The 26970-nt window shown below is 56.3% G+C and overlaps 2 protein-coding genes across 5 annotated transcripts; one reads left to right on the forward strand and one right to left on the reverse strand.

Annotated features, from left to right (window-relative positions):
- The first annotated feature begins 69 nt into the window (after window positions 1–69).
- Window positions 70–15362, forward strand: Psd (pleckstrin and Sec7 domain containing). The gene is made up of 18 exons (XM_048338361.1): window positions 70–142; window positions 1041–1099; window positions 2163–2899; window positions 3149–3251; window positions 3724–4084; window positions 4780–5220; window positions 6564–6758; window positions 6924–7004; window positions 7178–7290; window positions 7820–7878; window positions 7984–8073; window positions 11516–11559; window positions 12781–12971; window positions 13055–13125; window positions 13244–13401; window positions 13516–13660; window positions 14179–14322; window positions 14569–15362. The coding sequence occupies exons 3-18, from the start codon at window positions 2246–2248 to the stop codon at window positions 14791–14793; spliced, it is 3075 nt and encodes a 1024-aa protein (XP_048194318.1). The 5' UTR covers window positions 70–142; window positions 1041–1099; window positions 2163–2245; the 3' UTR covers window positions 14794–15362.
- A 118-nt stretch (window positions 15363–15480) lies between these two features.
- Window positions 15481–23285, reverse strand: Nfkb2 (nuclear factor kappa B subunit 2). 4 transcript variants are annotated; one of them, XM_048338365.1, is made up of 23 exons: window positions 23170–23285; window positions 21772–22024; window positions 21433–21514; window positions 21288–21328; window positions 20952–21050; window positions 20720–20871; window positions 20359–20465; window positions 20111–20269; window positions 19503–19607; window positions 19316–19401; window positions 19098–19236; window positions 18810–18935; window positions 18503–18700; window positions 18288–18429; window positions 17776–17890; window positions 17479–17692; window positions 17147–17316; window positions 16924–17026; window positions 16653–16804; window positions 16436–16505; window positions 16075–16247; window positions 15836–15950; window positions 15481–15741 (listed from the first exon to the last, which is right to left on the reverse strand). In XM_048338365.1, the coding sequence occupies exons 2-23, from the start codon at window positions 21790–21792 to the stop codon at window positions 15608–15610; spliced, it is 2703 nt and encodes a 900-aa protein (XP_048194322.1). In that variant the 5' UTR covers window positions 21793–22024; window positions 23170–23285; the 3' UTR covers window positions 15481–15607. The 4 variants fall into 4 exon arrangements, with proteins under 4 accessions (XP_048194322.1, XP_048194319.1, XP_048194321.1 ...); XM_048338362.1 differs by having other exon boundaries at window positions 15481–15744; XM_048338364.1 differs by having other exon boundaries at window positions 15481–15744; window positions 21772–21866; window positions 23170–23274.
- Between the last annotated feature and the right edge of the window lie 3685 nt (window positions 23286–26970).

The raw sequence follows: 26970 nt of genomic DNA on the forward strand, positions 1-26970 counted from the left end.
CAGCTGTGTGGGCGCGCGCCACCTCGGGCCGCGCGCCTCTTCTCCCTCCCCACTTTCTTCGCGCTTCTGCGCCTGCGCCATACGACAAATGTGGCGCTGTCCCCTTCAGCACCACGCGGGATCCGCGTCACCCTTCCCCGCGGTGAGCCCCGCGCGCCCCCGCCTTGCAGGTCCTCGCGCCCCCTGACCGCCCGAAGCGACCCCCTTTTTCCCTCGGATGGCATCGGCTGCCCATCCTGGCCTTCGGAAGGAGAGTCGTTGCCATAGTAACGCGGGTGGCGCTTTCTTAAAATAGCCAGATCCCCTCTCACCCTAGTTTAGGGCACAAGGGATGCCTTGGCTCCACTACAGCCTCGGGGTCACCCAGTCCAACCTTTCGTCCCCGAAAGGAGGAGAACAATAGCTCAGGCAGCAAGGAAGTTCTTTCTGAGGTCTGACTTATTCCCCCTGATCCACCCAAGGTGGGTGGTCAGGATTAGGTCTCCTGGGTATGCAACTCAGAGCCCAGGAGGGTTCAAGACCGCGCGTTCCCTTCATGTTCCTTCCATAGTTGGTCCTTGGGATTTAGGGGGCGGGTCCGGTCGAAACCCGTACGGTGCGCTGTGCGCGGCCGCGTGCTCGTGGGGGCGGGAGCGCGTGTGGCATATAACAGGTCATGTGGCAGTCTCCTAGGGACACGCGTGGGGTCTGGAGCGGGACACGCGTGTGCAGCTGGGCCCAACGTGTGGCTTAGGAGGCCGTGGGCGAGAGGACCCTGGACACGAGTGGGGTGGGGCATGTGAGGAAACCCGGGGTTCCCAATGCTCTCCCCCTCGTCTGGAGCGGGTCCTAGGTTGGCGGGAGAGCCCAGCCGGGACCTAGCGACGAGGGGGTTGGCAACCTCTGGGACTGTGGGTCTTGAACGAGGAGGGAGGTGTGTGCGGGCGGGGTGGGGGGCGGATTAGCGTTGCTTGAGCTGCGCGCTGGGGCGGGAGGGGGGTGGAGGAGGGACTGAGAGGCGGGCGGGCCTGGAGCGAGCGGGAGCCGCGCTGCCTTCACAGCTGAGCTGGGCCCAGCCTCTCCTTTGCCTCTTCTTCGTTCCTGCTCCGGACGAGCCGCGGTGAGTACCGACGTGGCTCTGAGTAGAGGCTGCCCGGGTGGAGCAGGGTCCCCGTTAAGCTTTAAGAACCTGCCTGGCAGATGGCCCCGCATGGCTACCAGAAGCCCCCGTTACCTCTTTAGGGTCTCTCCTGGGCTGGACAAGATCGGTCATACATCTAGTGGGGAGGAGGGGAGGAGAGTGCCCCTCCCTAGCTAGAGTGACCGGTTGAGGGAGGGTTGTGTCCGTGTTTGAGTGTGTGAATGTATTTTGATTTTGACTGATTATGGCCGTGTCTGATACACCTGTCTCTGTGCATTGGAGGATGAGAGCCTCTGTGTATATTTGGGTACCTCTTTGTATGTTCCTGCTTGATGAGGTTGTGTGTGTAAAACAAGCATGTGCCTTTCCATTACACACATATTTGTTATGACTGAGCGTGTATGAGGGTGTGTCTTTGAGCAGTATGTGTACGTGTGTCTGTGTGTACTAGAGGGTGTTGCCTATGAATCTGTTTAAGCTGAGCACCCATGTATGTGTGTGTGTGTGTGCCTGTGTATGCATGCTTGTGTGTGCATTTGTGTGGAGAATAAATGTCTCTTTTCCACTCAGTATCTATGTATTGGGGGCAGGGGTCTCTGTTCAGGCCTCTCTCCTCCCCTCTGCCCTGTGCCTCTCAGCTCTTCATTGTCCCCATATAACCCCTGTTCTTCCTCTCCTTCCAGGAGAACTGTTTCCCCTCCCTGAGTGAAGGACCCCCATTAGAGGGATGATAGGTGATCCAGAGTTGTATGATTATGATTGGCTGACACCAGATGTGGAGAATCAGCCTCCCCCACACCTGAAGTAGATCCAAATTGCTACAGGGATTTGGCTCACTGAACTTCTGAGCTAGCTTCCTCTCTCTTAGGCTGATGCGCAGGGCCTTCCTGGGTGGACAACACCTTTCTCCTCAGAATTCTCCATAGAATTAGCTCCCAGGGCGAGGTCAGTGATGCCAGATTCCAGGCAGGACTAGGTCCCTGGAACTCTTAGAGGCCCAGCTCCCTGGCAATTTACCCCTGCTTCCCTTCGTTTTTTGCAGGCCTATCTGAAGAGCATGCAGCTCCCTCACTCCCCACCCGGCCTTGCCATCCCTGCCCCTCCAGCCTGACCTCCGGCCCCAGCATGGCCCAGGGTGCCATGCGCTTTTGCTCAGAAGGTGACTGTGCCATCTCCCCACCAAGATGTCCCCGTCGCTGGCTCCCCGAAGGCCCAGTACCACAAAGTCCCCCAGCCAGCATGTATGGCAGCACAGGCTCCCTGCTTCGAAGAGTGACAGGTCCAGGTCCCCGAGGCCGGGAACTGGGACGTGTGACAGCACCTTGTACGCCTCTACGTGGCCCCCCTTCACCCCGTCTTGCTCCCTCACCTTGGGCACCTTCTTCCCCCACGGGGCAGCCTCCGCCCGGGGCCCAGAGCTCTGTAGTCATCTTTCGCTTTGTGGAGAAGGCCAGTGTGAAGCCAATGAATGGGCTACCCGCTCCTGGAGGTTTGAGTCGGAGCTGGGACCTCGGCGGAGTTTCTCCTCCCAGGCCTACCCCAGCACTTGGGCCTGGCTCCAACAGGAAGTTGCGGCTGGAAGCCTCCACATCAGACCCACTCCCAGCTGGAGGAGGCTCTACCCTTCCTGGAAGCCGGGGCCCTTTATGTGGGCCACCAGTCCCATCCCAGGTTGGGGCAGATGGCCTTTACTCCTCTCTCCCCAATGGGCTGGGGGGTCCTCCTGAGCACCTGGCCACACTATTCCGAGGACCTGCTCATGCTGGATTCCTGAACCAGGTATGCTTTGGGCTCCCTTGGGCCTTTGGGTCCCAGTGAAGGGGCAAGGCTTACCCTAGTGTCCAACTTGGGTTTCTTTCCTGTTCATTCTGAATCCCTTAATATCCTAAATCTCTCTTTCCTTTTATGTTTTGTCTCCATCTCTGCCCCTATGTGTATGTGTTTTTATTTCTACTCCATATTCTTGTGTCCTTGTATATTTGGCTTTATTTCTGGGTGCCTGTACCTTTCTCTCCCTCCATGGCTCAGGGGGATACCTGGTCCTTCCCCCGGGAAGTCTCCTCTCACGCTCAGAGAATCGCTCGAGCCAAATGGGAATTCTTCTATGGCTCCTTGGACCCCCCCAGCTCAGGTAAGGCCTAGCATCCAGGCCAGGCAAAGAGGGCAGAGCCTTCCCACAGAACAGCTAAGGGATGATAGGGTTGCTTCCTTCAAATCTTGCCTCCATCTTTTCTGAATCCTGAGTCGTCCAGAGCCCCTCTAGCCCTCAGTCTCCCCAGTCTTCTTGAATGCCGAGAAGCTGGGCTGTGCCCCTGCAGAGAGCTGGGTGGTAGAGGAGGGGGAGGGCAGGACGTCAAGGGTCCACTTCCTTAGAGTGGAAAAGAAATAAGCTTCCTTCAGACTTCTCAAAGCCATGTGACAAGAGCATGGTTTGAAATGAGCTCCATTGGCACCAGGATCAAGCAAAGGTTGTGTCAGGGAGTGGTGGCTAGACAGTAGAAGAACTTCCTGCCAGTATGAGCAGTGGGGGAGTTCTGAGCAGGATCAAGACAATGGCCCAATATGGATAACCTTCCTGACCTGGATGCCTATGATTATTACAGGTGCTAAGCCCCCAGAGAAGGCCCCCCCATCTCCTCGTGGGGTGGGCTTCGGGCAGGGCCCTGGGGTGGCTGTGGGGCGAGCAGCCAAGTACTCCGAAACGGATCTGGATACAGTGCCCCTGAGGTGCTACCGCGAGACTGACATTGATGAGGTGCTGGCTGAGCGAGAGGAGGCTGACTCTGCCATCGAGAGTCAGCCCAGCTCTGAGGGCCCTCCTGGCACTGCCCGCCCACTCGTCCTACGTCCCAGCCCATGCCCTGGCCCTCGCTCCAGCCTGGGCAGTGGCAGTGAGGATGAGGATGAGGCAGGAGGGGAAGAGGATGTGGATGACGAGGTGTTTGAGGCCTCAGAGGGGGCCCGGTAAGTGGGGACCTGGAAAGGAGAGAGACTTCTTCCAAGTAGCCCAGGGACAGAGCTGGGAGCAGAGCTGGGAGGGTCAGGAGTCCAGGTTCAGGCTGGTTCGTGGTGCTGATACGGCAGTATTGGGAGCAGGGGAGCAGAAGTTTCCAGACAGTGGACAGAGGCCTGGCAGAGCACTGGGCATGTGAGGGCATCAGCGAGATACCATGTGGTTTGGGGCCAGCCAACTAGAACATGCAGGGTTCTAGAAGATCAGGGTCCAGAGACTAGAAACTAGCCTGGGGACAGGGGAGCATCAAGCCAGATCCTGGGTCCCAGCAGGAGACTGGGGAATTGTGGGGGCTTTCCTTTCTGTCTCACACCCCACTGCAGCTTGGAGCCTCATCTTTTCCTAAGATGTTGCCAGAAATAGAAATGGGATGGCAGAAGGGAAGCGGATCAGGGGAAAGGAGGAGAAAGGGAGATTAGCAGTGAGAAAGGGAGGGGGATTGGGTGCTGGCAATGGGTGGGGCTGGGAGGCTGCAGAGGCACTGAATTTCTTGGGCTCTGCACCCAGTGGTTCTTTATCTTAGGATATTTGAGCCACTGTAAAGGGGATGATGACCCCCTTCACAGATTCAGGGAGCGAGTTCAAAGAAATCCTGTCCCACATCTGACTCTGGGCCTCTGATCTGACCTTTTCCCTGCCCCTACAGGCCAGGGAACCAAATGCCTCACCCGCGGTCTCTCAAGTCGCCCGTGCCCTTTCTACCTGGGACCAGCCCCTCAGCTGATGGGCCTGACTCTTTCAGTTGTGTATTTGAAGCCATCCTGGAGTCACACCGGGCCAAGGGCACCTCCTACACCAGCCTTGCTTCACTGGAGGCTCTGGCTTCACCTGGCCCAACCCAGAGCCCCTTCTTCACCTTTGAGCTGCCCCCCCAACCCCCAGCTCCCCGACCCGACCCACCTGCTCCTGCCCCACTAGCCCCTCTTGAACCAGATTCTGGTACCAGCTCTGCTGCTGATGGTCCTTGGACACAGAGAGGGGAGGAGCAGGAAGCAAAAGCCAGAACCAAGCTGTCCTCAGGGAGGGAGCCCCCTAGTCCCTGCCACTCGGAGGACAGCCTTGGGCTGGGGGCGGCACCCCTTGGCAGGTGAGTAAGTCCTTTGGTGCTTTAGCCTTCTCCCTGAAGGCCACAGGATTAATTAATGAAGGGGCACATTCCAAGTATGAGGAAGTAGTTTGTATTCCTGACCCCTGAGTGGGGGTGATTAACAGATGTCTAGTTTCCTATTTGGAGAATGATTTTCATTGGCCCCTTGCAGGTCCCCCCTGTGAGCTCAGACCCAGTGATTGGAGAAACTATGATTCAGGATTGAAAGATCCCCAGACAACATCCTCTTTCTCTCCTAGAGGGCTCTTTCCTCCCCAAGTGGAATTCCTCACTCTCATTCAGCTTGGAAGCAAAGATGCCGTCAGTGGTCCCTCCCATCACCTCCCTCCCATTCTGCCCCCCCCCTTCAAGCATCTCTCACTCTGCTCCAGGAAAGTCCTTTTACAGCCTAACCTTTCTGCCTCACCCCCCCCACCCAAGCTACACTCTCAGTCATGGAAGCCATGGCAACAGAAGGGGGTGGCCAAGGAGACAGGGTTGCCTAGCAACCAGGAGTTTCCGGCCTCTGTCTCCGGGGTGACAGGTGGCTTTGCAAATAGAGCAGCTGGGGTGGGAAGGAAAGGAGAAGAATAGAAAGGGGATTGAGGAGGTATACCCTGACCCCCAAACATCTTAACCCCAGGAACCTTCTTTTTTTTTGTGAGTAGGAAAGAGCAGGAAAGACTTGGGAACAGGAGGGTGCACCTACTGCCCTCAAATTTTTCTTGATCCTACTCTTCCTCTGTGGCAGCTTATGTACCCCACCTATGCCCATATTCTCAGGAACAGAAGACTGTCTTGAGGAGGGCCAGAGTGCAGATAGGAATCTATATCTAATAGCAAACGGCAGCCTCTGGGAACCCTGGGGGAGCAGCCAGAACTCCCACAGCAACAAGCTGAATATCAGTTAGACTTGAGACAGGACTTCCATAGAGGGTGGTAATGATGAAGTTGGCTGATGAAAAGAAAGCTAACTCTAGAGAAAAGAAGATGCCCTTTCTGCTGGGCCCTGGTGGCTCACGACTATAATCCTAGCCACTCAGGAGGCTGAGATCTGAGGGTTGCAGATCAAAGGTAGGCAGAGAAGGAAAGTCAGTGAGACTCTCATCTCCCAGTAAGCACCAGAAAATTAGAAGTGGTGCTGTGGCCCAAAATAGTAGAGTACTAGCCTTGAGCCAAAGAGCTCAGGGACAGCACCCAAACCCTGAGTTCAAGCCAATGAAAACAAATGTCCTTTCCATATCCCTCCCCCTCCCTGTCTTCCGGGTCTGGAGGCAGAGGGATGGTGTGGACAACTCTGGAGGGTTCTGCCCCAACCCTGAACTGGTATTCTACCCTGGCAGTGAACCACCCCTGAGCCAGCTGGTATCTGACTCAGACTCAGAGCTGGACAGCACAGAACGCCTGGCCCTGGGAAGCACAGATACCTTGTCCAATGGCCAGAAAGCAGATCTGGAAGCCGCTCAACGCCTGGCCAAGAGGCTGTTCCGACTAGATGGCTTCAGGAAGGCTGATGTGGCCCGACACCTGGGCAAGAAGTAAAGCCATGGGCTGGGACTGAGATGGGAGCAAGGGAATGAATGCATCCTGGGGGCAATGCCTCCCCATCTCCACCTAATACCCCCAGGGTCACTAGCCAGACCCCAGCTGGCCCCTTAATACTTCCTCTTGAGACACCGCCTATCTTTCTGCCCTGCCCACAGCAATGATTTCAGCAAGCTGGTAGCTGGAGAGTACCTCAAGTTCTTCGTCTTCACAGGCATGACTTTGGACCAGGCTCTTAGGTGGGTGTTGAATCCTCTGAGGACAGTCCCCATTTCTCCAGGCTTGGTGTGCAGAGAGAGCCCTAGTTCCTCCTCTAAGTTGTCCTGACACCCCCTTGCCCAAGCTGGCTGGGCATGGCAGAAAGCTAGGGCTACTTTGGATGGGGCTGATATCCTGTCTTCTCCCTCCCCAGGGTGTTTCTGAAGGAACTGGCCTTAATGGGTGAGACCCAGGAACGGGAGCGGGTGCTGGCCCACTTCTCCCAGCGATACTTCCAGTGCAATCCTGAAGCACTATCCTCAGAAGGTGCGCTGTCCCAGAAGTCCACTGAGGTGGATGGGCTGGACCCCATATGTGTGCTGGGAACACATGTGTATGCAGGAGGGAATGAGGACACATGTCTGCAGGCGTGTGAACATGCTTGTGCCCACACAGGGCCCAGGTGGCTGCATGTAGGTGGAGCTATCACCTGTGTGGCAAGGCTAGTGCTTGGGTGACACAGGTGTTTGCTTACAGTTATTCACGTGTGAAGGACAGTGCCTGGCATCAGTGGGCATTTGCTCGGGGTCACCTTGCTTGTGATTAGCTTGTAGAGACAAGTGCACATGGGGGCCATGCCCCATCAGGGAAGTAGAAAATGGGGAGAGCTCCTTGCTGAGGATCTGCTAGAAGAGGAATGACCAGGAGGGTTCACTAATGGGGTTCAGGTCTTCTCTTAGCAAAGCAGATCTGGGAGAGTCCTGAAAAGGGGCGGGTGATGAGAGGGGAGGTTGAGGAAGAAGTCTGTGGGGAGAGTTACTGGTGGCCAAGGTTAACCAAGCCTTTTTTCCTCTAGACGGCGCCCACACGCTGACCTGTGCTCTCATGCTACTCAACACAGATCTTCACGGCCATGTGAGTAGGGAAGTGGGCAGATGGGAGCCAGAAAACAGGCCCCTATCCATGCCCTGGGAGGCCGAGTGCCCTATCAAGCTCACAGGTCACCGTTTCCTTCCTTAGAACATCGGGAAGCGCATGACCTGCGGGGACTTCATTGGGAACCTGGAGGGCCTCAACGACGGCGGCGACTTCCCCAGGGAGCTGCTCAAGGTGTGGGGGTGGGGTGGGGGTCGATGTCATCAGAGGGGGGGAGGGGGCTGGTCTGCAGCAGAGTTGCAGAAGAATAGGAGGGAAGGGAGGGATGGGCCAGGCAGGCCTGGCTTGCCTGGCTTGCCTGGCTCTCGTGACTCAGCCTTGGGACCGCCCCCTCGCCCAGCCCCCACACCAGGCTCTCTCTGACATGCGCACACGCATGCAGTCGTCGGCTCTGGGCTGCGCCACGGGGGAGGGAAGCCAGCTCTGGAAAACGCGTGAGCAGGCGGCCCAGGACTCTGCATTTGGTGTTTAGGGCTCCCTCTTCCAGTGGCCCCTGAGCACTGAGGCGGGGAGGGGAGGTCAGAGGGACAGGCACACATCTACCCCACTGTGTGCGGCCGCACAGACCTTGAGGGCCCCAGAGGCAGAGGGATGCAATGCAAGAGGGGCCAAGGCAACAAACTTGGGCTGAAAACGGTTTCTAGTTCCTTGGGGAGCAGGCCCTGCACCCAAGCACCCGCACTGGAGTTAAGGAAGGGAACTTTGGATGAGGGTAGGAGAAGGAGGTATTCTTGTCTGAGGGGTAGGTACACTCCTCTCTCTCCCTGATGGGGTGATGGTTTATCCAGCAAGGCTTGGTCTCACTTGAAGAACCTCCTATCGTTACATACATGTGATCGCACAGGATGTGTCCCTAGGGTGGCTGATCTTGGGCTGTTCTGGGCTTATGAATTTTGGGATCTGTCTGAGTGGGGGCATCCATTGGGAAGTGAGGTGCCAGTGAGTTTGAGGTGTATTTGTGTGTTGTGTATGTGTGGCAGGGTATCTGAGTCAACGGATACATGTGACTTGGGGTGTTTATGCTTTGGTGCTATACTTGCTATACACACACACATATATGATGTATATGATATATATCATATATATGTAGAATGACATCTGTCTGTGACCTAGTGGTGTATGGTAAATTTGGAGGCATACATCCCTATTTGGCGTGCCTATAAGTTGGGGTAAATGTGAATTGATGCTCTTGGCTAGCTAAGTACAGCTCTGAACTGGGGTGTTCAAGTGCGGGGCGGGATCCATACCTGGGCTTTGAGGTATCTGTGGGCGAGTTGATGAAGGGAGGTCTGTCTTACCCACAGCCCTCCACACCGACAAACCCAGCGTGGAGGGAGCTCCACACCCTCCCTGCAGCCACCCGCCTTCGCTGCCCATGCTCCACGCTCCTGGGGAGCCAAGCGCCCCCCACCCCCACCCCCACGCATGCGCCCCCGCTGGCCTCCCCGCCCCTCCTAGCGGTAGCGCCGAGGGCCCCCTGGCGCTTGGGTGCCTCCATTTTGCGCGGTCCCCGCCCCCAGCGCGCCCTCCCTCCCTGTCTGCGCCCCCTCTCCCTCACCGAGCGGTGGAGCCGCGCGCGCTCCTTGCGTCGGTGGGAGCCGGCCGCGCTCGGCCGGGCGCTCGCGCCGGCTGGCTGTCGGGGGAGCTGTCCGCCAGCCGTCCGGGCGGCCGGGGGGGCCGGGGGCGGGCGGGGGGCATGGCCGGGGGTCGCGGCGCGCCGGCCGGGCCAGCATGATCGGCGTCAACAGCATCCACAGCAGCGCCGGGCGGCTGCGCTCGCGCTCGCTGTGCTCCGTGCGCTACGGGCGCACCCACCGCGGCGCCGAGACCCTGTGCTATGGATGGCCGCAGCGCTCGCGCAGCCTCAAGCCCGTGCTCTACACCGACCTGGTGGTCAGCCGCCTGCAGAGCCGCAAGAAGAAAAAGGCGGTGAGGGTGTGGGAGCCGCGGCCCACGCCGCCGGGCTTGGGCGTCCGAGGGGGAGGCTAAGGTGGCAGGGGCGGCCAGAGCAGAGATGAGGAGGTGGTGTGTGTGTGTGTGTGTGTGTGTGTGTGTGTGTGTGTGTGTGTGTGTGTGTGTGTGTTGTGTGTGTGGGGGGGCTCCTGCAGGGACAGCTTGTGGGCAGACAGAGGTTGGCATGGACTTTGCGGGGAGGGCCAAGGTGGGCCTCACCAACCTTGGGAATGAAGCGGGTTTTGTAGATGGGAGCAGGACGTGGGTCTTTCTCAGGGGGCTCTAGACCTTCAAAGGAAGGAAGGTGTGCTGTAGGCAAAGGGGGTCTTGAGTCTGGGCAAGGGATGCGCTGGAAGGCTGGAAGGTTGCACGTTGGAGCTTGGTGGCTGTTAGGTTTTTTACAGTGGCCACTTCGATGTCCTATCCAGAGAGTTGGGGAGTGAGGGTCCAGGGGCTGATTGGTGCTGAGTTTTGGCCAGGTATTGGCTGGGTATTGCTTGCTGGGTTGTTCCTAGACTGTTCTGCGTGGAGGCTGTGGAATGCACCCACTCCGGAAACAGGGTTTGGAGGCATGGAAATGTCTGACTAGCTTATGGCTAGGTATAGCTGTGGACCGTGTGGTGTGTTGGGGAGTAAGGGGGGGGGGCTGTGTCCCATCATGGGGAAGGCACCGACGTCACCACTGCACCCAGCTCACACGCAGGCTGTGTCATAAGGCACACACAGCAAAACACGGCACATGCTGGGGACACACCCACTCACAGACAGGCTGGCAGAAGCGCCCCCACAGTTGGAGTCCCTGGCATGGACCCATATTCCTGGCCACTCCCAAAAAGAGAATCCTTTTAATTGCTGCTGGAGGTCATTCTCTCCTCTGCCACCCCAGGGGCCCCAAATGTCTCCGGTGTAAAGGAGAAGTGACCCATTCAGGAGCCCACAATTTGGGATGGGAAGGGACTGGAAGGGAAAACAGCTGCTGCTTCAGACTAGCACTTGGCTCCCCAGCAACATGAAGTGTTCCCTTAGGCAGGGAGCTGGGGCCCTGGCATTTGGCTTGATGGTGATGATGATGTCTGGGTTGGTGGAAGGTGTGTCCTGGGGCTGAGATCTATTGAGAGTGTGTTCTCTATGCCGAGGAAGGAGCAAAGAGGCTGAATCCTTTATGGGCAAGGGGTGGAGGGGAGCTCTCCGTTTTCTGAGGAAACAGCACATGGCTGGGGGAAGGAGTTTCCTGGGCTGCTGCTCTTTCCCATTTCTCTAGAGCTGTACTTCTCTTACCGGGCTCCGAGCAGGAGAGCCCCTTAATAACAACAAAGATAATAATAGCAACTGCTAGCTACTATGCATCAGCCGTATGCAGGGCTCCCTGTGCAGGGTTCCCTGTGCTAACCACTTGCCCCCACATGTTGCTATGTTTGTTCTTCCCCATGGCTACCTGCCCAGTCATGCATCTACTATTATGGCTGTGATGGGGCTGGGCTTGAGTCTTCATACTCCACGTTCTAGAGCCTTTTTGTTGTCATTATGCCCTACTGACCTCTCCTCCTTCACTTTTGTCTCGGCTCCCAAGTAGGAAGAGAGGGCTCTGAGTCCTGACGTTGGGGGTACCTACTGCATCTTCTCCCAGTACTCACCCACAACCCCATGATTTGTTCCTCTCCAGGCCTTATACAGCTCCATCAAGAATGAGAAGTTGCAGTGGGCCATGTGAGTCTTGGGGCCATGAGGTGGGGCTAGGGTTGGGGCACGAGGAAGGGGCTACCTGGGGAGCCAAGAGAGATGGGCCAGGGCCTCAAGAGTCCAGAGCTATGGGTGCAGGGGAGGGTGTGTGTGAGAGGCCCGAAGAGGAATGAGGCTGCTTCACTCCCTTTTATGGAGATGCCTGTCTGGACTTGGGGTCTGGGTTGTCTCTGGCTGTGTTGTTATTATAAGCTGGGTTGGAACAGAAGAGGGGTACTGAGCCATAGAAGGAGGTCCCCTGGCAGCCTGAGGGAAAGAAAGCAGACATTTCTGGAAGTATAGCCCTACCCAGTAGCACAGGAAGCTCTGCAAGTCTGAAGGAGTCCAGATATCGGAGAACAAGATGCTCTGTCCCTTGTGGGCAGAACCAGAGACTCAGCCTGAGGCTGGGAGTCTAGTTTTGGCCTCAGAGCCCCTAGTCTGACTGTTGAACCTTCCCTTGCATTTGCTCCTGTCTACTGTGTCAGGTCACTGCTGAGTTTAGATAAATGTCTGCAGCTGCGAGGAGACCTCAGCGTGGGTAGTGCTCAGGATTAGGGTGCAAGGGCAGGCTTTCTGGAAGATTGAGAGTGGGGCAAGCCTTCATGGAGGAGAAGCATTTGGGGAGAGAAAAGAAGTTAGTATTTGTGAAGCAAAGACATGGTTAAAACCAGTGTGGAGTGGAGGAGAGGAGGCAGACCTGGCTGGAGAAGCTTCTAGCAGTGGTGGGGAGGTGCGACGCTGGCTCCATGGAGTAGAGCAGTAGAAGCTGCTGCGGGTTCTCTGATGAGGAAGTGAAGAGACCAAGTCTCGTGTTTTTCTTATCTGACAGAGCATGCCAACCACGATGTTCGGGGGCGGGGTGGGGCAGGGCACCTTTTGTCACCATTTAGCCCACCATCTATGAGTAAAGTCTAGTGTTAGGTGATTTTTAAGAAAGAACTGAGTCAGATATGTCTGTCCTGGTGTAGGGTGTGTCACTTTGAGAAGTGGAGAGAAGGGAGAAGCAGGAGGAGAAGGCCCAGCTGTGGCCCATTTCAGGGAATAATCTGCCTCCAGAAGCCCTGCTCGCACATGCAGAGCCTCAGGGGACCATCCTTAGCAAATCCCAAGCACTGGAGGGGTGTGGGGGTGTGGGGGAGCTGAAGCCCCAGCCCAAGGGCTTTGTGGCTCCATGGCCAGCCCCCTCTGAGGCAATCACACCTGCAGAGACGAGGAGGAGCTGAGGCGCTCTCTGTCTGAGCTGGCTGACCCCAACCCCAAGGTCATCAAGAGGGTCAGCGGGGGCAGCGGCAGCGGCACCAGCCCTTTCCTGGACCTGACTCCTGAGCCCGGGGCGGCTGTCTACAAGCACGGAACCCTGGTGCGAAAGGTGCACGCAGACCCTGACTGCAGGAAGAGTACGTGGCCCGGTGGGGGTGTTGGGGGTGGATGGGGGGGTGGCCCTGCCCCAGACCGAGGTGACCTGTTTTACTCCCTGCAGCGCCTCGGGGCAAAAGAGGCTGGAAGAGCTTCCACGGGATCCTCAAGGGCATGATCCTCTACCTCCAGAAGGTGAGGAGGGCCAGGCTGAGGGATTGGGGGCTTTCCTGGCTTGGGACAGGGAAACTGGTATCTGTCTGGGACTGGAGCAGGCTGGGGCTGGGGCAAGACAAGACAGGCATCCCCGCAGGAGGAGTACCAGCCTGGGAAGGCTCTTTCTGAGGTGGAGCTGAAGAATGCCATCAGCATCCACCATGCCCTGGCCACTCGCGCCAGCGACTACAGCAAGAGACCGCACGTCTTCTACCTGCGCACTGCTGACTGGCGGGTCTTCCTCTTCCAGGCCCCGTAAGTGCCAGACCATGCACCCCAACTCCCACCTTCCTTCTCATGCCATGTCCCAAGCATGGGCCGGGCAGATGCCCTAGGCCCAGGATCCCAGGGGCTGTGCTGTCTCTCTAGGAGCCTGGAGCAGATGCAGTCCTGGATCACGCGCATCAATGTGGTGGCCGCCATGTTCTCTGCACCTCCCTTCCCAGCTGCTGTTAGTTCCCAAAAGAAATTCAGCCGCCCTCTGCTACCCAGCGCTGCCACCCGCCTCTCCCAGGTAGCCACAGACTCCTGGGTCAGTGACGGTGGGTTAGAGAGGGGCAAGCCCAGGCCACTGTACTCCAGGCTGTGTAGGATTAGGTTATTGTCTAATACATCCCTATCCTGGCCAGCAGAGACAAGCAGAGGCTGAAATCCATCCCCAATTCTGTGTGCTAAGCTGGAAAACCCAGACATGGTGTTTTGCTTGTCCAAGGGAAACCTTGTTAAAATCGGCACAAATGCTGAGTGTTAGTGGTTCACGCCTGTAATCCTAGCTACTCAGGAGGCTGAGATCTGAGGACCATGGCTTGAAGCCAGCGTGGGCAGAAAAGTCTGAGAGATTCTACCTTCAACTACTAGGAAAATGCTGGGTTGGGAGCATGGCGCAAGTGGTAGAGCACTAGCCTTGAGTAAAAAAGCCTAGTAAGAATGCAAGGCCCTGAGTTTAAGCCTCTATATCAGCACCAAACAAACTGCAGACACTACACAGACTCTACAGACCACTGACACTGACCAGGTTCCCATGACTGCTAGGAGGAGCAGGTTCGGACCCATGAGGCCAAACTGAAGGCCATGGCAAATGAGTTGCGCGAGCACAGAGCCACCCAGCTGGGAAAGAAGGCTCGAGGCAAGGAGGCTGATGAGCAGCGGCAGAAGGAAGCCTACCTGGAGTTTGAGGTAAGGACACTCACCCTTCCTGGCACCCCAGAAGGGTGTAGAGCCAGCTGGGTGACCTTGGGCAGGTTTTTGAGCTTTAGTTTTGTCCTCTGGGGAACAAAGCTGAAGTTTCACACCTATGAGGGTATGGCAAATGTTCCATGTCCCTGGGTCCTGAGAGCCTGTGAGAGTTGGCTTGCAGAGCCTGTGGGGTGGGATGGGCCAGGGAGGAGAGCGGGCTCTTATGGCCTTTGGCCTTCTTCTCAGAAATCCCGCTACGGCACCTATGCAGCGCTGCTCCGGGTCAAACTGAAGGCAGCCAGTGAAGAGCTGGACGCCATAGAGGCAGCCCTGGCCCAGGCCGGAAGCACGGAGGACGGACTTCCCCTGCCTCACTCCAGTCCCTCTCTGCGGCCCAACCTACCTAGCCAGCCCCGGGTTTCTCGGTCTAACTCAGAGGCCCGATCAGGCAGTACAAGGAGAAAACCCTGAGCAGGAAGTGGAAGCTCGGGGGGGCAGTGCCTTTGTGGCATCTGCACAAAGACATGACCCTGCCTGGCTCGGGCCACCCACCAGGGCCTTCTGGCCCAGGGCCCGACCGCGCCGGACGCGGTGTCCGGGGCAGGGCAGGGCTGGGCAAGGGCTTCAGGAGCCTATGCTAAGGGCCTTTCCGAGATCCCCTTTTTGTGATAATGTTTTGCACTTTTTGGTACAGGGTGGGTGGGGGTGGGAGGGGCCAATGCCCATGAACTTTTGATGTGGTTTCTTTTCTTTTCTTTTTTTTTTTTTTGTGGGGGAGGCCTGATGACATTTCTGCTTTTTGCTGAGACCACCCACCCTGATACCAGCAACCCCTCTGGTCCTGGTGCCTGCCAGGAGTTGGGGCTGAGCTGGTTTCCCTCCTTCTCCCCAAGGGCTCACCCTTCTGTTTCCAGAGGTGGAGAAAGGGCGTCCATGTTGAGACCCCATCCACAGGCTTGAGCGGCACAGCCTGCTTGCCTCCCTCCGTGGGCCCTGCCCTTTGTACAGCCTCCACCCTCATTAAAACTGCTCTGAATTGCCAGCTGGGCCTCCTTCTGTACTCTCAGCTTGGGGCCAGCACTGAAAGCTGGTTCCAGAGACAGGAGTCATATCAGAGGAATCATATTAAGGCTGCCATAAGTTGGGAGACGGCTCCTCCACTTCCCATGAGAATCCTTTATTCACCTCAGCTGAGGCATGGACGTGAGGTGTTAAATAAGATCTGGACTAAGTGGAGATGCTGTACAGAGGGGTCTGGGAAGAGGGGTGGAAGGTGGGCAGCAGTTCAGTGCACCTGAGGCTGGGGGTGCCCATGACAGAGCCCTCCTGGTGGCTCAGGAGGGGGGCCCAGCTTCTCTGCCTCTTCCTCCTCCTCCTCCTCCACTGACTGACTCCCATAGGCGCTGTCTTCCTTCACTTCTGCTAGGGCGACACAAGGGAAAGGAACCGGAGAGTGAAGGCCCCAGGCCTCCCATCCCTGGCCCAAATCCACCTTCCAGGCTTTTCCCTTTACCTGTTGTACTGGGCAGCTTGTCTCCGGATTCAGGACCTTTCAGCAGTCTCACTCCCTCATCTAGGCCCATGTCAGATAGGGCATCCAGCAGACCTGCTAGGTCCCCACCGGCCAGCTGAGAAGGAAGAGGCAGGAGGTGATGCTCAGAGTATGGGGCTGGGAGCCCTGGAGCACGGCACATTGGTGCTCTGAGACAGGGAAGGCAGCTAGGGGCTTGGCAGGGTACAGGCTGCCCCCACCTTGTAACTGCGCAGGAGGCTGCCGCTGGGCGAGGCAGTCTTCCGGTATGTGTCCACTAGACTGCGCAGCCCCAGCCGCTCTGCCAGCTCTGCCCAGCTGCCCTGGGCTTCTGGCCCATCGAGTAGCTGCTCCAGGTTCTGCAGAGTTGCATCCCCGAGTGACAGCCCTGGCCCTGAGGGGACATGGACAGACATGTCAGTTCCTTGAGGTGGGAGGAAACAGATACCAAGACACTACTTTTCTCCCTGACAACCTGACAGACAAGACACACAGGGTCACGGGCAACAGATGGAAGACAAGGCTGGAGAAAGGGAGCCTGGACCCTGTGAAGGGGTGATACAGGATCTAGAAATGCCTTACCTTTTGGGCTGGGTGGGACCAGGGGGGGCTCCATGGTGTTCTGAGCAGCATTTAGTAGCAAAGTCTTCACCTGGGGGAGGAGGGGCAGACAGCTTTGACTACCTCCCGGTCCCAGTGTTTAACCCCAGCTATCCTTAAGCCCACATGCTGTCCTCCAGCCTCAAGCCCAGGGAGTGCCTGGTGCCCAGTATGGCTGCTGCCAGGCTGACCTCCTTACCTTGGTGCTGTGAGTGAGATCAAGAGGTGTGTGACCCCGGAAGCTGTTTCGGTTGTCACTTTCAAGCCCTTCAGAATCTGAGTCACTCCCAGAGGTAGGGGGTGAGGGAAGTGGACACAGGGGCTCCTCGTTCTCAGCGTGGATGTCAGCACCTAGGAGGTATGCAGGCATTGAGAAGGGACAGTGGGGGGGGGGTGGCTAGGAAGGGCTGTAAGGTAGGGGCACTGGGTGACACCCGTTTCTTCCCTCTGCCTCTAAGGGTTAGACTGACCAGCCTTTAGAAGGAGGCGTGTGAGGGTTGGGGATCCCAGTCCAGCGGCCAGGTGGAGGGGTGTGTTTCCAGCAAAAGTTCGGGCGTTCACGTTGGCATGAAGCTGTGGAGTGCCAAGGGAGGGAGTGACCCAGCATGGCCCCACTGGCCAGCCCTTCCCACCCTCTTCTTCATTCTAGGTTCCCCCTAACCCCAAAGCACCCCTGCCATTCTTCACTCTCACCTTGGTGACCAGGTGGGTGACCAACCCCAGCTCCTCCATCTCTGTTGCTAGATGCAGGGCTGTCCGTCCTCCCTGCCGCTCTGCAGCCTCCACTTCAGCCCCACTGTCCACCAGCAGATCCAGGCACTCAGGGCTTCGGGCCCGAACGGCCATGTGTATTGGGTACAGTCCTAAGAGGAATGGCAAACTCAGTCTGCAGCTGTGACACCCAAGTGCCTCCCCCCCCCACCAGCTCTGGCCAGTCAACCTTGACCCTGCTTCGCCCCTCACCATGTGCCCTCCCTGCTCCCCACACTCCTGCACCCCTGGCCCAGAAGACGTAGGGAAGTTACCTTCAAAATCAGGCATGTGCAACATTGTAGAGACAGTGGGAGCCCCGCTGCATAGCAGCGCACGTAACAGGTCCGGGGCTCCGGCGCCTGCCCGCAGGGCCAGGTGCACAGCGGAGTCTCCATGCCGATCCAGCACTGCTGGATCCGCGCCCACCTGCAGCAGGAAGCTCACCACCTTTGTCTGCCCAGTGATCACTGCCAGGTGCAGGGGCGTCTGGGGCGGAAGGCAGGCTGAGTCAGGCCCACACGGCGTAGGCTACCTCCTATCCCTCTTCCCTCACGGTACGTGCCCCTCACCTGGTGCAGGTGGTTGGTGAGGTTGACCACGCCAAGGTGCTGGGCATGGTAGATGACATGGACTATCTGCTCAAAAACGTTGGTCTGCCCATGGATGATGGCCAGGTGCAGTGGCCTGGGGGTTGCGGAGTGAGATTCTGGCCTAGTAAGCCCAGCCACTCGGGCACCCTCAGCCCTCGAAATCCCACTGTCTCATAGTCTCCCTCATTGTGGCCTGTTGAACCCAGATCGTCTTCAAGGGCATCACTGTACCTGAACTGAATCCTCCTCGCACCTTTTTGGGGGTAGTTACTATTGTCCTGCCCTTTTCACAATGTGGAGGGATTAGGTACTGTGAACAGAACTAGAACCTAGCAAGGTCTGACTTTAGACCTGCTTTATCCCACTCCAGGGTCTGGCTCTTTGCTGGTTCCTCCCCGGACTCAATCCCTTGACCTTGGACCCCCCCAGACCCCGGAAGCCCACTCCTCTCTCCCCCCCATCCCCCCACCCTGGCAATTCGTGCCGCCTACGTGTCTCCGTTCTCGTCCTGCGCCGCCAGCAGGTGGCGCTGTCCCGCCAGCAGCGCGCGCGCGTCGGCGGTGATGCCGTAGTCCAGCAGGGCGCGGGCGCTGCGCTGCGTCAGGCCGAACAGGCGCGCGTTGTACTCGCGGGCTGGGGGCGACACACAGTGTGGGTGCCCGATAGGCCCTGGCCCCGTGTCTCGCCCGCATTCTGGAGTCCATACCTTGCTGCAGCGCGTCGGGAGTCTCAGGCTCCCCTTGGAGGGTCCCGGGCTCCGCAGCTTCCTCCCCAGCATCCCCGCTGGGCGCCCCCTCCGCCATCTGCGCCCCGCCCCCGCCGCCCGGGTAGCAACCCATTGGGGCTGTGCCGGACTGGTAGGGGCTGTAGGCCAGGGAAGAGGGGAAAAAGCCAAGGCTGCCACCTGTGGGTACAGAGCAGGCTGTAGGGAGCAAGGCATTAGCCAGGACTCTCCCAGATGTCTCATCTCCCACAATTCTCTTCCCCTCTGGGGGCCACCAGCACCCCCTCACCTCCTCCGGCTCCTCCATAACCTCCAGCCGAGCCCCCAGAACCTCCGCCCATGTGGGAACCACCGCCAAAGGGCTGGGAGAAGGTGGGCAAGACCTTCCTCCGCTTCCGCTGCACCTCCTCCTTGTCTGGGGGAAGAGGGAGTTACACCATCATCAACAGATCATGCCTGAGTTTCTTTTCCCTCCAAATCCTCAAATCAGCTCCCACGAAGCGCTTCCTGGGCTTCTCCAGGCCCTTCTCGCCCCCTCCAACCCCTTGGGTGGTCCTCAAGTCCCTTCCAGCTCCACCTTCCACCAGAGGGTAATAGGTGAATTGCTTGGAGTCTGAGACATCTCCCCCACGCTTGCGTTTTAGTTGCAGGAACACAGTTACAGGCCGATCAATCTTCATCTTGTGATAGGGCGGCGTGCGGAACACAATTGCATACTGGGGGGTGGAGAGAGACACAGGGTGTCAGTGAGGCCTTTGCTTATTTTGCCTCCCTTCCACCCTGGTCCTCAAATACCTGTTTATGAACATCTGTGGGAGAGAAGTCCCCAAAGGCCTGCCATCCATTCTCATCATCCTCATAGAACCGGACCTCTATGTCATCTGCAGGGAAAAGTGAAGCTTGGCCACTGCTCCTAGAGCTGCCTTGACCCTCAATCTTAGATAGTTCTGTCCTTAATGCTCAGTTTGGGCTGTAGCCTCACCTTTCTGCACCTTGTCACAAAGCAGGTAAACTTCATCTCCACCCCGTACAGAGCCTGCTGTCTTGTCCATCCGGGAAATCTTCAGGTTTGAAGCCCCTGGAGATTCTAGGGGAGGCAGGGGTGAGAGATGAGTTAAGAAACACAATGCTGGCTGGGGATATGGCCTAGTGGCAAGAGAGCTTGCCTCGTATACATGAGGCCCTGGGTTCGATTCCCCAGTACCACATATACAGAAAACGGCCAGAAGTGGCGCTGTGGCTCAAGTGGCAGAGTGCTAGCCTTGAGCAAAAAGGAAGCCAGGGACAGTGCTCAGGCCCTGAGTCAAAGGCCCAGGACTGGCCAAAAAAAAAAAAAAAAAGAAACACAATGCCACGGTTATATTGGTGGATCTGGGCCTTTGGGGCCATTCACTATTTCAATAACCTCAGGAACCACTTGTATCATTTAACCAAAGACAGAAACCACACTCGGATCTGTTCAAGACCACTGGGCTCACACATGGAAAGGCCAGATTCAAACCCAAATCTCTGTGACTGTACAGCTTGCAGGTGCCCCACATTCGTTCCCTCCTCCTCATCCAAGGCACCCTAGCCAGTGAGGATACTCACTGCTGTCATGGATGGGCTGGGAGATAACGGGCTTCAGGGCCAGGGAGAAGGAGCCATCGCTGGCTCGAAGGAAAGCAGAGAAGCGCAGCCGCACAATGCTGAGATCCATGACTTTCTTCAGCTCTTTGGCCTCCTGCTCCAGTTCCCGCCTCTCAGCCTCTGGGTAGTGAACACATGTGTGACCCCATAGGCTCCTCCTCTTCCATTTCCCTTTCCATGAGCACCACTCATTCTGCCTGCCCCCATACCGGTAAGGCCTTGGGGTCTGGAGCGGAGCCGTTGCCTTTGAAGTTTTTGTATCATAATCTCCATCATGTTCTTCTTGGTCACATGCAGGACACCCAAGTTATTAAATCTGGGGAGGAGAAGGGGTCAAAGGCCTTGGGCCATGCTGTTTTTGCTTTCTGAGGTAGCAACCTCAATGCCAAGGTCAACTCAGCCCCTGTTCTATGAGGAAACTGTTGTAGTTTATACATGAGCCCTTAGGTTTGGGGATGAGAATATTCTCTCCTTTTTGTCAGATGCTAGTGTACCCAGGTAGTCTGGGGCCTAAGACTTGGCAGGTAACGAGGGGATATCCCAGTGGGGACAGGGTTAGATGACACCTACTGGGCAGTCATGTCCTTAGGCCCCACAGACACGGCGCAGACCCCTAGATCCGAGCATTGTTTGCCCACCAGGCTGTGGGCATGAGCGCGAGGCGGGTCACTGTGTGTTACCAGGTCCACTTCAATCTTGGCTGGTCCCTCGTAGTTACAGATCTGAGAGGGGCAGGGGGTTGTCAGGGACATCCCTGGACATACTGTCCCTTAGCCTACCCTCCAGCACTATCCTTGCTCACCTTGACAGTGGGATAGGTCTTCCGGCCCTTTTCACTGGAGGCACCTGGCAGGCCTCCATGTGAGGGGCCTTCACAGCCATATCGAAATCGGAAGCCTCGCTGAAGGTTAAATGGCACAGTGACATTGTGATCAGGAGAGACCACCCAGGCAGACACAGCCCTGGCCAGCAGCGAGGACAGTGACCAGCACTGTTTGCCGCAGAACCCCTTCCTTGCCACCCATGCACTATGATCAGCAGCAAACAGACTTCAGATCCCATAAACTACCTTGGACCCAGCTACCATTACCCTACTTGTTCCTAAAGCTGTTCCCATGCCATCCTTTTGTGCACATACCTGTTTAGGCTGTTCCACGATCACCAGGTAGGGGACATCAGCTGGGGACAAAAAGGGTCTTGTTGAGCCGGGCTCTCAGTCCACCTCCCAGACACAGATGGCGCATGCTTACCTCCCTCTTGCAAGGGGAGGTCAGTGGACTTACCTCCTTCTGGGGCTGGATCCTTGGCTTCCACAATGGAGGGGTTGAATTTGAAATCATCGTATTCAGGGATGCCATCCAGAGCCTGGTTTGGAGACAGGGAGGAGGTGGCAGCTGATTCTGAGCATTCCAGAGCCCTTCCCTTCCCAGTACCAAGTCCTCAGTAGGCGCTGCTCCTCAGGCCCACTGGAAAGCTCCCTTCAGAATCAGAGTTTGCAGACAGACAGACCCATAGGCAAACTGAGATACATACAGAAAGAAGTGAGCAGAGGAGGCTCCAGGAGACAAGCAGACAGACACAGGGAGCACTGGCCACCTTCAGGGCCAGTGCAAGTGACTCACTGGGTTGTAGCAACTGTCCATGACTCTGGGCTAGGCCCGGTTCTCTCGGCTGTCTTCCGCCCCTAGCTCGGCTTCCCAGAGTTACAGGCGCCAGCCTAAAGTGAAGGGGAGTGGTGAAGAGGAGCGACAACAGGACAGGACAGGGGTGTGGAGGGGGGGGGGTTCCTGATTTGGGGGGAGGGTCCGATCTCTTCCCGCTGCCCGTCCGGGTGTGTCGAGTAAGATCCCGTGGAGGTCGAGATCCGGAGCTGGGCTGGGCCGGGGAAGGGGCAGAAAGTTAGAGCAGCTTAGGAAAGTCCCAAAAATACCAGTGGGAGGCGGGGCCGGGGGCGGGCCTGGAAATGACGCACTGGCCCCGCCCCGGAGCAGGAGGGGCGGGAGACGCTCGCCGGCTGGTGGCCGCTGACGGGCGATCCGCCTGCCGAGGAGCTTTGAGAATCTGGGAAGCCCCAGAAGGGGTTGAGGCTCCCACCCCCAGCACAGGTGCTGCGGACGTGAGGGTCTTTTACTGTAAGCCGGGGAGGCTTACAGTCGAGGGTCATGTCCTCATTCGTTCCCCCTCTCCTAACCCACCCAAGGAGCAACGTTGGGATTTTCTGCCAGGCGGGAGGCCCGGGCTGATTCACCCGGGGGCTTTTGGGGGGGCATTCCTGCTGTTGGGCAGCCTCCTTTTCGAATGGCCTGTAGGTGGGGGCTCTTCCTAGGGGGCCCTGGGGGTTCGGAGTCTCCGTAGGGTAGGCTCTCCCGGTACATCTCAGTTGCCCGCCTTCGCACGCTGCATTTGCCGGGTCGGCGCGGGCCTCGGCCCCGGCCCCGGCCCCGGCCCCGGCCCCGCGCTGAGCCCTGCGCGCCCCAGTCAGTCCCACAGCCGGGTTTGCAGACAGCCAGCCCCACGGGCAGGCTGAGATACGTACAGGGAAAACTGGGCAGAGGTGGCGCCAGTAGACAAGCAGACGACACAGGGGACACAGGCGTGCGTCTCTGTGTGTCCAACACAAGTGTGTTTCGGCTCTGGTGCCCGCATGGTATGTGTGCATGGTGTCCACCTGCGTGTGCAGTGTCCCTGAGCGGCTCGGTGCGGGCACCTACCTGCCAATGCACACCGGGTGAGTGAGGACAGGGAAGCATTTCTTGGGGCTTGTGCGTGGAAGGTGTGTGTCCAGGCACTGGTGTGCGGATGCGCACGCCCGTCGGCCGCTGTGTGGCGCGCGTCCGGCCACGGGGCCCTCGCCGTCGCGAGCGCGGGTGTGTCTGAACTACGTGTACTAACATGTATGCTGCTGCGCGCGCTTTCGGGGCGTCCGCCGCTCTCCGGCCCCCGGGGTCAGTCACCTCAAGCCCTTCCTCTCTCCCTGCTCCGTCTCTCGGCCACCCGGAGGTCTGGACCCGGCCACTCACCGTGGCGGAGGCTCTGGTTCCGGATCCTCTCCCGACCCGACCCTCCACGAACCGGTCGCCACACACCCCAGCCGGGAAAGCCCCTAGTTGGCCCCCGGGAGGGGGGAATTCCCGTGACGTTTCTGTGCGTCACGCCCCATGTCCCTCTTCATTGGCTGGAAGTTTAACTCCGGGACGCGAATAGCCAATCAGAAGCGACGCGGGCGCGCCCCTTGGAGGAGAAAGGTTCACGGAGGGCGGGAGCTGGGGTGAAGTGCCACCCAGCCAGGGCCCGGCGGCCGGATCGGTGGGCGGGGCCCCGCGGACTCGGTTTGGCTCCCCGCGGAGGGTCCGGACTCCGGTCCCTTCACTCACCCGGGCTTGCCGGGAGGCTGGGAGCCTCCGCTGCCAGTCGGCTTTTGCCGTGTCTACCGCTTGGTTGCCTCTGAAGCCGGGGAACCCCAAGGGGAAGCCAGCGGGCCCCCAGAAGGGCCCCCTGCTGGGAAGAGTCCAGGGAAGAGGAAGGAAGTTTTTTGCGGTCAGTCCCAGGTCGCCACCTGGCGGCCTCTCGAGCCACACAGACGCTGTACAGGGCCCTAGGATCTCCCTCCTTGCCCTGGTGCTGGGTCTGCTGGTCTCAAAACTTCAGGAAAAGACGTCTGGATCTGAGCCCTGACTCTCAGTGGAAGGTTCAGAGTGCACCGAGTTGTCAGGCTGACCCGGGTTCAGGAGCTCTGTGTCGAGAAAGGGAAGGAAAGTGTTTACCTGGGAAACTTGCTCCTCCATCCGAGGCAGCTGGAGTATTAGAATTTTAAAGACATCGACTGGGGGCGTGGCCCAAGTGGTGGAGTGCCTGCCTAGCAAACAGGAGTCTGAGTTCAAACCCCAGAACATGGGGGGCCGGGTGGGGGGGCGGAGTGTCCTAAATAGCTCAAACTTCTATACCCAAATAGTGTAGACATAGCAATTTGCCTTTTGGCTGAGGATGTGGCTCAATGGTAAGCATGTGCTTTGCATGTCTGCGGCCATTAGTTTCTTCCAGAGAACCCAGAAACCAAAACTGAAACCAATTAATACCTGGAAATTGCCTCATGTTCACTTGAGCGTGCTTTCTTGTGGCAACACGGTCAGGAGACAAATTCACCAGCCTTTGATTAGGTGTCTGGACCCCTCTGGCATGCTTGCTTGCCTTCCTTCCTTCCTTCCTTCCTTCCTTCTTCTTTCTTTTTTTGCCAGTCCTGGGCCTTGAACTCAGGGCCTGGGCACTGTCCCTGAGCTTCTTTTGCCTAAGGCTATCTATCACTCTACTACTTGAGCCACAGCTCCCCTTCTGGCTTTTTCTGTTTATGTGGTACTGAACCTGGGGTTTCATGCATGCTAGGCAAGCAATCTACCACTAAGCCACATTCCCAAATCTAGTAATTTTCTTTAGGAGGTTAATGAGTGATCTTCATTCCTGGAGCCTCCCTTAGGTTTGTGGTAGAACTCAGGCTATGTCAGGTCTCACTTGCAACCTGCCCTCTATTACAAGCTTCCATTTGCACTAAGTAGTAAGGGACTTTGATTTTTCCTCCCAACAACCCTAGAAGGTAAACACAGACAGGTTGACTATACCTTATCATAAATGTTTGAGGCCTGAAATAGTTCAAATATTACATTGTTTTGATTTTAGAATATTTGCATAGACTACATAGGTTGAACTTGGCTAAATTGGAAAATCTAGTACTTTCTTTATTGGTGGTAATGGGGTTTAAACTCAGGACTTCTAACTTGCTAGACAAGTACTCAGGCTTGAGCCATGCCTGCAGCCCTCAAAAATTTGAAATGCCCCCAAACGTGAAATATGTCAGTTTCAGATTACATGTGCTCACCTATATTACCTTTAACATATTAAGAAATTAAGCCCTGAAGATGCTTAACACACCAGAGCCAAGATCTAAACTCACTCTCTTGACTCTAGAATGAAGCTCTTTCCTTTAATTTCTAGAAAACAATGTAGACTTTTCATTTTTTTTATTTATTAATTGTTGGTTTTTTTTTTTTTTGTTTTGTTTTTTGGCCAGTCCTGGGCCTTGGACTCAGGGTCTGAGCACTGTCCCTGGCTTCTTCCCGCTCAAGGCTAGCACTCTGCCACTTGAGCCACAGCGCTCCTTCTGGCCGTTTTCTGTATATGTGGTGCTGGGGAATCGAACCTAGGGCCTCGTATATCCGAGGCAGGCACTCTTGCCACTAGGCTATATCCCCAGCCCCTATTTGTTTATTAATTGAACACAAATTTTTTTACAAGGTGTTGTGCAAAAAGGGTACAGTTACATAGTAGGGCAGTGTGTACATTTCTTGATATCTTACGTCCTGTTTTTCTATCCCTTCTCTAGTAGACTTTTCATTTTTAGTAGCTCTCAAGCAAATATGAGATGCTGCTAATAATCTAAGTCCAAGTAGTTTGTCTACTACATTTCCTTGGTCATTTTTCCTTCCTTCTACATTTCTTAGCCCTTAAATGGAATTTGATATTCTTTAACTTAGTTAACCTACGCTGGTTGTTACTGATAATGGCTGTAATTTCCAAGTGCTTATAAGCCACCATCAGCTGAAACTGGCAGAATTTCTTCCAGTCACAACATCTGAGCTGGATGTTGGATTTGAGAGTCTGAGCTATAATTTATCAGGGTTGGAAAGGCCCCCCCTCCCCCCTTAGACCAGGACTCAAACTCACTATCTGATGATTTACACTCATTGGCAGGTACCCCACCTGCCACCTGAGCCATGCCTCCAACCCCAAGAAATCTTTTTTTTTGCTGCTCCTGGGGCTTACACTAAAGGCCTAGATGCTATCCCTGAGCCTCTTTGGCTCATTGAGTGCTAGCTCAATGCTAGCACTCTACTACTTGAGCCACAGCACCACTTCTGGCTTTTTCTGTGTTGTCTATTGAAGATAAGAGTCTCACAGACTTAAGAAATACTTTTATTAAAGAAAATTTCAAATATATAAAGTGTAGAAAAAGTACAATGAGCCCTCATACATCTGTCAGCCCCGACAACTCACAATGCTTGTTAGCCTAGAGTTTTTATCTGCTCTAAATAGCTGGCTGACAGTTGCTACAGACTTACCTGAGATTGAGTTCTACATTGTTGTTCACTGGTTTTCAATTTAAGGACCATCTCTATTTGTGTACCCAGCCCTATAATGATGTCTGCTTAAAGCTGATGCATCAGAGATTCTCTCTATTCAAGCACCAAAACATAGGAAGGGCTTACTTGGGGGAAAACAAATGTCTTTGCCTGTTGACAAAAACCAAGGTGTTGTATGTCCATTGGTAATAAGTACTTCTGGGAAAAATTAAATGGGTAAAGGGATAGAGTAGCAAGAGTTTTCAGAGATAGCAGTTAGGGAAGGTCTCTCTAAAGCGGCAATTTGAAAAGCAACTTGAAAGTGAGGGGTCATGAGTTGCATCTGGAGGAAAAGCATTCCACATGGAAGGATGAGCAGTGTGAAGGGCCCAGGTGACTGTGTATAACACATCTGGGGAATAACACAAAGGTTAGCTAGATGGAATAAAGAAAGAACTTGTAGATTGGCGGGGTGGGTATAGCTCAAAATAAGAGCATTTGCTTAGCATGAGCAAGGCACTGGGTTTGACCCCTGGCACTGAAAACAAACCCCAAAAGAAAGAGCTTTGGACTTTATACTGAAGATAGAAAGTCATTGGAGAGCTTTGGGCAGGAGAATAAAAATGGCATGATGCCTTTCAAAAGATGGAAGAGGAGACCAGTACTCCCATCCATGGTGGCATAGACTTGAGTGGTAGTGGGAAAGGACAC

Source organism: Perognathus longimembris, chromosome 2 (assembly GCF_023159225.1).
Source record: "Perognathus longimembris pacificus isolate PPM17 chromosome 2, ASM2315922v1, whole genome shotgun sequence".
In the NCBI taxonomy this organism is placed as follows: Eukaryota; Metazoa; Chordata; class Mammalia; order Rodentia; family Heteromyidae; genus Perognathus; species Perognathus longimembris.

Bases quoted from the DNA above. Each gene is read 5' to 3' on its own strand.
- Psd (XM_048338361.1), top strand. From the start codon at position 2,246: ATGGCCCAGGGTGCCATGCGCTTTTGCTCAGAAGGTGACTGTGCCATC. The intron at 11,560-12,780 runs GTGAGTCTTGGG...TCACACCTGCAG, and splicing joins GAGAAGTTGCAGTGGGCCAT to AGACGAGGAGGAGCTGAGGC. The intron at 14,323-14,568 runs GTAAGGACACTC...CCTTCTTCTCAG, and splicing joins AAGCCTACCTGGAGTTTGAG to AAATCCCGCTACGGCACCTA.
- Nfkb2 (XM_048338362.1), bottom strand. From the start codon at position 21,792: ATGGACAGTTGCTACAACCCA. The intron at 20,270-20,358 runs GTATGGGGGCAG...TTCACTACCCAG, and splicing joins CAGACCCCAAGGCCTTACCG to AGGCTGAGAGGCGGGAACTG. The intron at 19,237-19,315 runs GTATTTGAGGAC...TCCACCCCCCAG, and splicing joins CCACAGATGTTCATAAACAG to TATGCAATTGTGTTCCGCAC.